We start from the raw sequence: 11172 nt of genomic DNA on the forward strand, positions 1-11172 counted from the left end.
TTATCCGATTCGTATTCCAGGTCACATACAGCACGCAACCTGTAGTGTCGCATACGCCATAGCACGCCATAGCCCCAAACATCCTACCTATCATTAAAGAGCCAAGAGGATGCCAGACAAATAAGAAACGCCATGTGGTATTTTGAAATTGGAAATTTACCGATATAACTAAATGCGTACTTGATTTCCCAGACTGGCTTTCATTTTCCGCTTTAGGGCTCCTGTCCTTGCCGCTTTTGGCTCTCTGGGTAAGTCTGAGCACGCGGGGCCCCGCGCTCTGACCGCGTTGATCAACACGCCTCATATCAGATAACTTGAAGCTCCTAAAGTTCAGTGTCTCCTCTTCCGCTTTCTCCAATGTATGGGCGGTGTGCATGTGAGGCCGAAACTGTGCGTTTGACCCCTCGGGCTTGTGGGCCACCCGATCCGGGGTTGACACCCGTCAACCCCAAACCCCGAGGACCCATCTGGGCTTAACTAATGGATACGAGATGACGAAGTCGTAGGGGCCAACAGTAATGCTGAAGACATCTCTGCGACCGCAAAATTGGTAGTTCATTCCATTGAATTTCATATTTTTGGTTCTGCATTACTCTTCAGCTTCCATGTATCAACTAGGCCGTCTAAAATAATCTAAAATAATATCTATCAAATATCTGGATCATTGTACCTGGGCTGGCTCCTGTGAAGTTGTGTTGGCCATTTCACTCTGACCCCCAACTCATAGGCAATATTCAACACCAGACTCGGATTACGTGCAAATTCTCGGGCGATAATGACGACATCCGCTTTGCCAGAGGCCACGATATCTTCAGCCGTTTTACCATCCCGGATCATACCGACGCTTCCAGTAAGGAGCCCCGGCACTCCGTCCTTGATTCCCTGCGACAGATGTGCTTGATAACCTGGACGAAGTGGAGGCAACTGTTGATCAGGCACTAGACCGCCCGAGCTCACGTCTATCAGATCGACCCCGAGGGGTTGTAACAGCTGGCACAGTCGGACCGATTGTTCAGGGGTCCAGGACTCTCGATCGGGGATCCAGTCCGTGGTACTAATACGATAAAAGAGCAAGGTTTTGTCTGGAATAGCGGCACGAATGCCCTGTACAACTTCCAATGCAAATCGTGCACGGTTTTCGAGACTGCCACCGTACTTATCGGTGCGCTTGTTGGTGAGAGGTGAACAGAACTGGTGAATGAGATAGCCATGGGCGCCGTGTATCTCGATCACATCAAAGCCAGCTTCTACGGCAAGTTTTGCAGCATTGACAAAGTCACCGATCGACTTCTGAATCATTTCCTTTGTCATAGCGGTAGGGATCGGCCAAAGCCCATCATTTTTGTAGGGGCGATTGGACGGAGAAATCAGGTCGTCTGGGAATCCATTTTCTTCTTTGTTGGCTGGTTGGTGCCCAAGCCATGGAGCAGTCACACTAGCCTTTCGGCCGCAGTGCTGCAATTGAATGCCAGCCTTTTGCCCCTGAGAGTGGATGAAGTTGACCACGCGCCGGAATGACGGTACCTGGCTGGCTGTCCACAGCCCTGCATCTTCCATTGTGTTGCGACCTTCAGGTGAGACGGCCGTAGCCTCACAAATTATGAGTGAGGCTCCTCTGGATGCATACGAGCCTAGTTGGACCAAATGCCAATCAGTTAATTCCCCAGTCTTGGGGCAGGAGTATTGGCACATGGGAGAGACCCAGACCCGGTTCTGAAACGTAGTTGAGCGGATAGTGATCGGTTCGAAGATTTGGGGAACGGGTGCATTCTCATCATACATGGATAATAGAGACCCTGCTGGAGGCGACTGGACGGGTGTAAAGAAGCCATGGTCTCCCGACATGGGCTCATTGATGTTTAGCTCTTTGCTTGCGTTTGAGCCTGCCATATTGGAAAACAAATAAAGATACAAATTGAATAATAAAGTGTTGACCCGAAGTAACCTTTCGTTTTTCGGAGGCCAGCAACGGCGACAGAGGGAATCGTATCAGTGCCAGGTGAGGCCACATCCATTATGTAGCTATTTGACCCTGAGATTTCGTACCTACCTAGGTACTGGATCATTGGTTATTAAGATATTTGATTTCTAATCGATGAAGGAGCACCTTGGAAGGGAACTCCAAAACAATGAACGCGATCTAACTTCTTTGGTCCAGATCGGAGTGACTCCGAAGTGGCTAAAATTGGAATAAGGTGGAATTTTCGACTACCAGGTAAATTACTGGCTACAACTTGATATCCCAACAATGGTAGTCTATATGGGGTCTTCCAAGGTTCATTATATCTTGCCTTTTTAGGCTCATGGGTGACTTTTCAAGGTTTTAGCCTCCGGGTGTTTAGCGAAACCTCACCTGATTCGGAGGTATATATTTCAGGTGTACCTTAAATGTAAATTTTCAATAACATGACAAGGCGACATCTGAACTATTCGACTGTCTTGAAATTGATGCATGGCGTCAAAAGGTCTACTAACAGTATTATAGGAGAAATACGTCTCGGTAGTTGAGATAAACATGTGTAGAATTTGAGATGGTACGTCGGGATGTCCGGGTTCCTAATTTCCTAATCGGGCTCCGAAGCTCCAATCCCCTTTCGGAATAGCGCTATATGGTACCTCCTATGCTCCCTCTTTCGGAGTTACTCCTATTCTGACTTGGTTATCCAAAAAATTTCTTCAAACTGTACCCCCTGCATTGTTGGCAATATGATTGATAATCTTAGGTTGATTTCACAATTCGAACATAGGGGAGAGCATCAAAGGGGCGCTCTGCTTGGTATAAGGAACCGCGTCCATCATAGAGCTTAACCCAGGTCTTTGATAACGTTAATTTTCCGAAGCTATGACGGCGACCAAAGAGCAATCTATAGCAACGGCTACTCGTACACTGGCCGGCGATCTCGTCGCTGACTTCGTCACGGCCTGCCAGTCGTCCGTGAGGAGCAAGGACAATTCCATTGTGTGGGATCATCTAGAGATGGAGGGTGGTGGTCAAGGGGTAAGAATAACACCACAGAAGCGATGAATCAGCAACTAGCCGAATGTTAATTGAATCAATCAACAGCATGCGCTCGCTCCCTCGGTCGGATCCATGGTCGAACGATACGCGCGCAGGGCTACCTCGGTGTTTGGGCACAGAAGCGAACCATCGCGCAAACTTTTGCATTACTTCCGAGGCCATATCAAGGCCGGGGAGATGCTGATGGTAATTGGGCGACCCGGCAGCGGCTGCACAACGTTTTTAAAGAGCCTTTGCCATATGCATGCTGAATATAAAAGTACCACCGGTACTTTACTATACGGCGGGATACAAGCAAATTTCGAAGAGCCGGCAGCTCCAGTTGAGACCACATTCTGCGGTAAGAACTGCCCTCCGATATCCCAATCACAGTCAATGGCTGACGACAGAGGGCGTCTGTAGCCGAGGAAGATATTCATTTCCCAAGCTTGACCGTGGAGGAAACTTTGAGGTATGCTAAGATGAAACATTTTATGGCATACCGTCTGTTTATTGCTGAAAGACTAATGCCAACTCTCCTAATAGATTTGCTGTCAACTCTCGGTTCAGCAACGTGATATCCTCCGCGGAAGCACACAAGACCGTGGTCAACCTTGCCCGTTTGTTTGGGATCGATCATGTTTTGGCCACCAAAGTAGGCAACGAACAGATTCGAGGAGTAAGTGGCGGAGAAAGGAGAAGAGTGTCTCTAGCTGAAGCTCTAGTCACTTGCCCCGAGTAAGTCTGATTCTATCTTAGTGAGGCGATATCCTGCGCAGCGCTTATAAACTGATTGGGCTACTATAGTCTGATTTGCTATGACAACCCTACCGCTGGTCTTGACTCCTCAACCGCTCTCGAATTTGTGCAAATGCTACGAGAATATGCCAACCAGTCCCACTGCACTATCGCTATGAGTCTGTACCAGGGAAGTGACGACATGGTTCCTCTATTTGACAAAGTGGCTGTCATAAATTCGGGGCACTGTATCTACTACGGTAATGTGGTTGCAGCAAAGTCCTACTTTGAGGATCTAGGATTCTATTGTCCTCCAACAATGTCAATTACGGACTTCTTGAACTCGATGTCTGCGGAGCCTGAAGCACGCCAGTCACGCCAGGCAGCAGATAGTTGGTCGATTCCACAGACCCCCGAAGAATTTGTCACTGCATTCTGGAAAAGCGAGAAGGGGGTTCGGCTTGGAACACAGATCGAAGAAGCGAAGAATAGTGCTAGTGCCGCGGAAAAAGCGCTAGGTCGGCGGAAGGAATCACGACAGACATACTCGATTCCGATTCTCGCACAGATTCTCCTCTGTGCCTACCGTCAGTATCGCATATTCATCACGGATTATAACGCCTGGATAGTTGAGGCTGCCTGCATGGTAGTTCAAAGTATCATCCTCGGTACAGTCTTTCGAAACCTGCCACATGAAACTTCATCGCTGTACCAGCTTGGATCAGTTGTTTTCTACGCGATCCTCGTGCCTGGACTCCAGTCAATGAGTGAGTTTGGCAATACCTTTGCACAGCGACCGCTGCTCTTGAAGCATAAGCGGTATCGTTTGTATCACCCAATGTCGTATGGATATGGCCAGATCCTGTCAGATGTTGTATGGAAAGTGGTGGTTATTGCGTACAACATCCCTATGTATTTCTTGGCCGGGCTTCACCGTACGGCAGGCCATTTCTTCATTTTCTTTCTGGTTGCTTATATTTCCCACCTGTCGCTTTCAATGTTCTTCCGATTCATCGCCGTCTTGTCACCGACCGTGGAACGTGCCGGTCTTCCCGTCGGCATCTTCTTGACAACGCTGGTCATCTACACGGGCTGGTACATTCCACCACCACAGATGCAAGTCTGGCTAAAGTGGTTCCGGTTTTTGAATGTGAGTACCAAACATGCGCGAAATGATGATTTCGATGCTAACGCAGAAAATCTCGAATGGAAAGCCCATGTACTACGCCTTTGAAGCGCTCATGATCAACGAAGTTGGAACTACTTCCTACGAATGCACTTCATCCGACTTGGTTCCTCGTGGCCAGACCTATACGGATGTTGCATATCAAGCCTGCGCCATCGCCGGCTCTGAGCCCGGTAGGACTGTTGTGGAAGGTGCTTCATATCTTAGAGTCTACTACGACTTTGACAATTCTCACCTCTGGCGTAACGTCGGCATAAATGCAGGCTTCTTCATTTTTTTCGCCGTTTTGGTCGGGCAAGTAACATCGATTTATAGAGAATTCAACCGCTAACATAAATTTAGTCTTGCAATGGAGCTGTTCAGGCCCCCTGCTGGCCTCCTTGCTACAGTCTTTTATCGTCAGAACGTCGCGCATATTGTACCTTCTTCGACCAGCAGCACCGAGAACGACCTCGAGGTACAAGGATTTGCTAGGCCAACAAGGAAGTTATCGAGTCCTGAAGAGGTTCGGTCTCGTGGCGGTCATTCCTTCGCTTGGAAGGACCTCCACTTGACACTCCGTAAGGATGGACAGGAACGGACTTTGCTGCAACATATTGACGGTGTGTCCATGACATATCTACAAATACTGTTTTCATCGCCGCTTTATTCTGATATGCGTTTGAATTTAGGGTGTATTGAGTCTGGGACGCTGACTGCGCTGATGGGTGTCTCTGGTGCTGGAAAGGTGTGTGTATTTCTATCGTGCTCTATGTGGCACAAACCTACTCATACAATCTCCAGACCACACTCCTCAATGTGTTGGCTGAACGCATGGACATTGGTAAGTTGACAGGTACACTGTACCTCGATGGGTCGCCGCTGCCAAAGTCATTCCGCTGGAGAATGGGTTATGTCCAACAGCAAGATATTCATCTTCCTTCCCAGACAGTGCGCGAGGCTCTTCAAATGACGGCCCATCTTCGTCGCCCTCCCTCACTTTCAACCGACGAGAAGAATGCCTACGTTGAAGAAGTCCTAGATATGCTCGGAATGCAAGATATCTCCGATGCGTTGATCGGAGTGCCCGGCGCTGGCCTCAATCTCGAGCAGCGAAAGCGGGTTTCTATGGGTATCGAACTAGCCGCGAAGCCAGATATCCTGTTGTTGGATGAGCCGACCTCCGGATTGGACGGACAATCTGCGATCTCTTTGGTCCAGTTACTGAAGAAACTTTCAAGATCGGGCCAGACGATTCTGTGCACCATTCATCAGCCTGCCGCAGCCGTGATCGAGGCTTTTGACAATCTGATTCTGCTGGCTAAAGGTGGTCGAGTAACCTACCAGGGACCATTGGGTGAACACTCTTCCACGGCATTGAAGTATTTCAGTCAACACGTGGAAGCTTGCGATCCAAAGCGAAACCCGGCAGAGTACCTGTTGGACGTCGTTGGGGCCGGTTCCCGGTCAAATGTTACCGCTGACTGGGCTCAAATCTGGTCTGAAAGCAGCGAGTGTCGTGTTCAAGATGCCAAGTTGCATGATCTTAAGAACGAGCCCACAGCTGAGCAGTCTCGGCCCCAGCTTTATGCTACTCCCTTGTCCCATCAATTTGCCATCGTACTTCGTCGCACCTGGTTGTGGTACTGGCGTGAGCCAGAGTATTTCTCTGCCAAGCTTTGGATGAATGTGGCTAATGGTTTGTTGAATGGCCTGACTTTTTTGAACATCCCCAATAGCCAACAGGGTGCGTTTGACCGTGTGTACACGATATTCCTGTCCTTCTTGATGGGCCCACCTCTTGGCTTGTCCATGGAGCCGCGGTTTACCACTTTCCGCGACATCTTTGTGTACCGGGAAAGGGCCAGCCGATCATACCACTGGATTGTGTTTGTGATGAGTTCCATTGTTATTGAACTGCCCTTCACCCTCATAACGGCGCTAATCTATTGGCTTCTGTGGTATTTCCCAGCTGGGCTGCAAACCGACCCCACGCATGCTGGCTACGCACTGCTTTGTTACTGGCTGTTTTCCATCTTCACTGTGAGCCTGGGATACCTCATTGCAGCGTGGATGCCAAACCTGAATGCCTCTCTCATGGCCAATGGTTTCTTTTTCATGTTTGTAAATACGTTTGCCGGCACCTTGACGGCGCGCGAAAAGACCCCATCGGGCTGGAGTTGGTATTTCAACGTGTCCCCGCTGTATTACCTGGCGGAGGGACTCACGACCAATGCTCTTTATGGACATGAGCTTGGTTGCACACCGAGTGAAGCTACTGTCTTCCACGCTCCAGCCAATGACACTTGCATTAGCTACGCTGGTTCTTTCTTGCAGTCCGCTACAGGTTATTTGGTAAATCCAGATGCCACTGGGGCTTGCGATTATTGTCGGTATAGCATTGGCCAGGAATACGTAAGTGGGGAAGTCGGCTTTGTTGAAGCCTCTGCTAATCACTGCATTCCTCGATAGTACCAACAATTTGGTTATGACAACAATCGTAAGTACCGTGATATTGGGATATTTATAGGATTTATTGCATTCAATTTCACGGCTGTCATTGTCGGTACCTACGTGACGAAGATCCACAAGTGGAAGAGGAAGACTGAGTAAGGATTTGGGAGATTCTCGTTCAGTATCGAGGCCATTCATTGGATTATTATTCTATATTCTTCATAGATCCTAATTATTAGTACCCTTCTTCAACAATGTATCATTCTTCTACATATGCCCTCTTATTGAATGCAAATCTTAATGTCGGTCATCCTGTAAATGTAGACTGCTGTGCTCTGAAGGCAGTAGGAAAACACAAGGTAAACGTATCTACTCCTCATTATGCAGCCGGGGTAAGGCAAAGACCATTCTGGGATAAAGCCAGCAGGTCATGGCAATTAGGAAAAGTCCCAAAAGAGAATTGCCGATTAAGGAAAGTAGCTATTTTAAGCATCTCGGCTCCTTACTCGAAGGAGTCCACGGACGTTCTCCGATGGCTCCGACCTCACACGTTTCTAATTCCCCTTCAATGTCGCAGCAAGTAGGTGAGATAAATACTCCATATTCTAATAGACCGGCCTTCTTGTCTTCACCTTCACATTTGACCTGTTCTTGTATCATTTTCGCAGAAACTATCATGCCTCGCGTCTTCTTTGTTACCGGGAGCTCAGCCGGTCTCGGGCAAGCTCTGGTAAAGGAAGTTCTGGATAACGGCGACTATGTTATTGCAACCGCTCGCAAACCGGAAGTGTTAGTTTTTGAGAAAGCTACTTCCACCAACTTCATCGCCGTTCAACTAGACCTGCTAGATTCGAAAGGCGTGCTGACCGCATACCTCACCGGTGTAGCCAAGTTTGGTCGCATTGACGTGGTCGTCAACAACGGGGGATACGGATTGAGCGGCCCCTTTGAAGATCTAACCGACGAGGATATCAAACGGCAAATGGACGTCAATTTCACCGGTGCGCTTGTTTCTACTCGCACTGCCATTAAGGTTATGAGAGAACAAAATCCTCCAGGAGGCATTATTCAGCAAATCACCAGCATCGGTGGTCGCATCGGGATGCCCTGGATGTGCATGTACAGTGCCTCCAAGTTTGCCCTCGAGGGATTCACCGAAGCTGTCGCGCAAGAAATGGATCCGAAGTGGGGAATCAGGTTTACTTGTGTTGAGCCCGGTGGTTTCAGGTAGGTTTTGCCGAAAACTTCCAATCTGTACAGCGTGTTCGGTTTATTAATGTCTTAGGACGGAATTCTTCCCCCGGTCGATGGTTTACACTAACGCTACATCTTCGGCGTATGATCTGACCGCTGTTAGGGCTCATATCAAGGGTCTAGAGGAATCCCAACGCGGCGATCCTCCAAAGGGGGCAAAGGCACTATATCGCTTGGCAACGTTCGAGGATCCCCCGAAAAAGGCGGTTCTTGGAGGTGATGCCTATGAATGGTTGAATGACCACATGACGGCCGAGCATGAGGATCTGCTTCGCAATGAGTCCCTGGCCCGTAGCACAGATGTCGATGATTGATGATTTTGCTAGGATGAGATAAAGCGAGGTACCTTTTGTCAACCTTCGTCATACCTGTGGGAATCAGTGGAAATAGGATGCACTTCAAGGCCTCAACCATATTAGGTACCAATTCCAAAAGGGGATAATTTCACAATTACCCGATTAGGAATCAACTGTGCATATGCCCAATGTCCATTTTGCAGACGATCGGCAGTGGCAGTCTTCCATTTATAAGTCGGAATACAAGCCCTGGAGCCATATAGCCAGATCATATGCGCAGAACGCAGTTCCAGTCATTTCGTATATATATATGTTGGACTTGATCGTCTTTACCTCGCCTTGGAAACCAGGCCGAACCTTCCAAGGTTCCAAGAAACGTAATATTCCCCGCTTACCCAGCGGACATTGCCCTCCCGAGGTCAGGAGCAGATCTCGGACATGTGGCCCACCGCATCCCGATGCCTTGAGATAACCCCTCGGGCACCGTTGACAACACGGAACGCCGTTGAACGACTTGCCGATGCACCATGGATAGCCCTCGCCGGGCGACTGTAGCTGCTCAAAGATCCGATACGCCGCGCGAACGTTCCAGTGGCCCTGCCCGGGGGTTTTACCAATGTGAAGTCTGCATGAAAGAATATGACCGAGCGGATTATCTCATCCGCCATGTCCGATCTCGTATGTTGCTGGCCCTTGAACGTGGCATGTAGTTTCAAACATCATGCCTGACAGATGATATTGTTCAGATACTGCGGACAAACCGCTCAGCTGTGAGATGAGAAGCCTTGTTGACGATGTCCGCGGCGAAACCAGACCTGTCAATGGTCCCAAAGACGTAACCTGAACGCGCCGGCCCACGGTAAAACATCTACGGCATGGGAGCATTCCAGGGATGATGTTGCTAACTGCGACATTAGAACAAGAGATTTGGGATCCCGGTCAATCGGAAGAGGGGCAACATGATGAGTTCCGAGTTCAAACATTGTTTGAGCTGTTTATATTGCTGGCATACTTACTTGCGACATAAGACTTTCTCCCGATTGGAGAACACCAAGAGCAGAGAAGACCGCACAACGGCGCCGCCGTTATAGGAAATCCTCAGAAGATATGGTAATGGCCAATGAAATTGATGGTATTTTGGCCCTGCTCATGATAATGAATCTATGCATCCAGCAACTGAGTCGTGATTTAAGGAGCAAGTGTCAACTCACTCCCATACGAAAGCTTCCACCATGAAATGGCAGGTCTGAATGCATTCCATTTGATAGTTAGAAAAGATTCCAAATTTTCGCATTCATGGGTGTGGAATAATATCATTTCATTATAGTTAACTTTGATCAGTATTCTTTCAGGTCTCGGATTTCATGACGTTAAAATGGGCTATCTCGCTAGGCCCGTACTGAAAGGTACCCGGACTCTGAGCGCCCTCATAAAAGCGGCAGTGACCTATGCTATGTACAGTATACATGTATACATAAAGTGCTCTATGAATTCACCCCAGCTTCTCCGCATTTTTGCCAAGGACTTCCCGCATTTCGGTCTGTCGTCTCGACCGGAATATCTATACGACATCTGGACATCCGGAAGAAACAGACTTTGTTTCTCGGGCGTGACGGGGAACGTGCGTATTGGGCATATACATCGAAGTTCTTTGGCGATCTATACGCTATTGAGGTGGAGAGAATAAAAATGTCTTGTTTCGGTATAACTAGTGACAGATGAAAAAGATCGACTCCCTACTCTAACTGGGATAACTACTACAACTATGAGTTAGGAAACATTGACTAACTATAAAGAGTATCCCGACTAACTGTATCCATTAAACCGACCTTGGAACACAGCAAGTTTAGCCATCAGCTCCCTCGTTATTGTAACGATGCTATTACAGGAAGTCTTCGACATACTCCTTATACTCTTACATAAAGTCCTCTATGTTGAACTTGTTCTGTAACTTCTTGTCCGATAAAATCACATTGCCTGCTTCGATATATCCTTGTCGAAATGTCGCGAACAGTGCCGGGCTCTTTAAGTAATGCGGAATAAAACTTTGATTATCCCCCGTTACTATAGCTCCTTTAAAAGCCAGATAAACAACATCCGGATTCTAGGCCAAGTCAACCGCCTCGCATTGTCCAAAATCCAAGAGATATAGCTAAACGGCGCGATACTAAAGGTCCAGCGCATAGTCTATTCCTTAGGTAGCTATAGCTGATGTTCTAAGCACAAACTCTATATCATCCCCGTTAGTGGCGGCGCCCTAGTGTAAG

General features: G+C 48.2%; 4 protein-coding genes across 4 annotated transcripts; 3 read left to right on the top strand and 1 right to left on the bottom strand.

Annotated features, from left to right (window-relative positions):
- Positions 1-648: 648 nt before the first annotated feature.
- N7525_002428 (NADH:flavin oxidoreductase/NADH oxidase) lies at positions 649-1890 on the bottom strand (the record flags this gene model as incomplete). Its single annotated transcript, XM_002556879.1, has 1 exon — positions 649-1890. One exon carries the CDS (start codon positions 1888-1890, stop codon positions 649-651), a length of 1242 nt encoding a protein of 413 aa, XP_002556925.1.
- A 952-nt stretch (positions 1891-2842) lies between these two features.
- On the top strand, positions 2843-7514 carry N7525_002429 (uncharacterized protein; the record flags this gene model as incomplete). The annotated part of the gene is made up of 10 exons (XM_061212313.1): positions 2843-2998; positions 3065-3359; positions 3422-3470; positions 3545-3736; positions 3806-4886; positions 4933-5216; positions 5265-5524; positions 5594-5649; positions 5706-7316; positions 7374-7514. The coding sequence occupies 10 exons, from the start codon at positions 2843-2845 to the stop codon at positions 7512-7514; spliced, it is 4125 nt and encodes a 1374-aa protein (XP_061071539.1).
- A 517-nt stretch (positions 7515-8031) lies between these two features.
- Positions 8032-8923, top strand: N7525_002430 (SDR family oxidoreductase; the record flags this gene model as incomplete). Its single annotated transcript, XM_002556877.1, has 2 exons — positions 8032-8582; positions 8641-8923. 2 exons carry the CDS (start codon positions 8032-8034, stop codon positions 8921-8923), a joined length of 834 nt encoding a protein of 277 aa, XP_002556923.1.
- A 509-nt stretch (positions 8924-9432) lies between these two features.
- On the top strand, positions 9433-9749 carry N7525_002431 (C2H2-type zinc finger protein; the record flags this gene model as incomplete). Its single annotated transcript, XM_061212314.1, has 2 exons — positions 9433-9583; positions 9652-9749. The coding sequence occupies 2 exons, from the start codon at positions 9433-9435 to the stop codon at positions 9747-9749; spliced, it is 249 nt and encodes an 82-aa protein (XP_061071540.1).
- Positions 9750-11172: the final 1423 nt, after the last annotated feature.

Source organism: Penicillium rubens (genome assembly GCF_028828025.1).
Source record: "Penicillium rubens strain IBT 27055 chromosome Unknown utg000001l_segment0_segment0, whole genome shotgun sequence".
Taxonomy (NCBI): domain Eukaryota; kingdom Fungi; phylum Ascomycota; class Eurotiomycetes; order Eurotiales; family Aspergillaceae; genus Penicillium; species Penicillium rubens.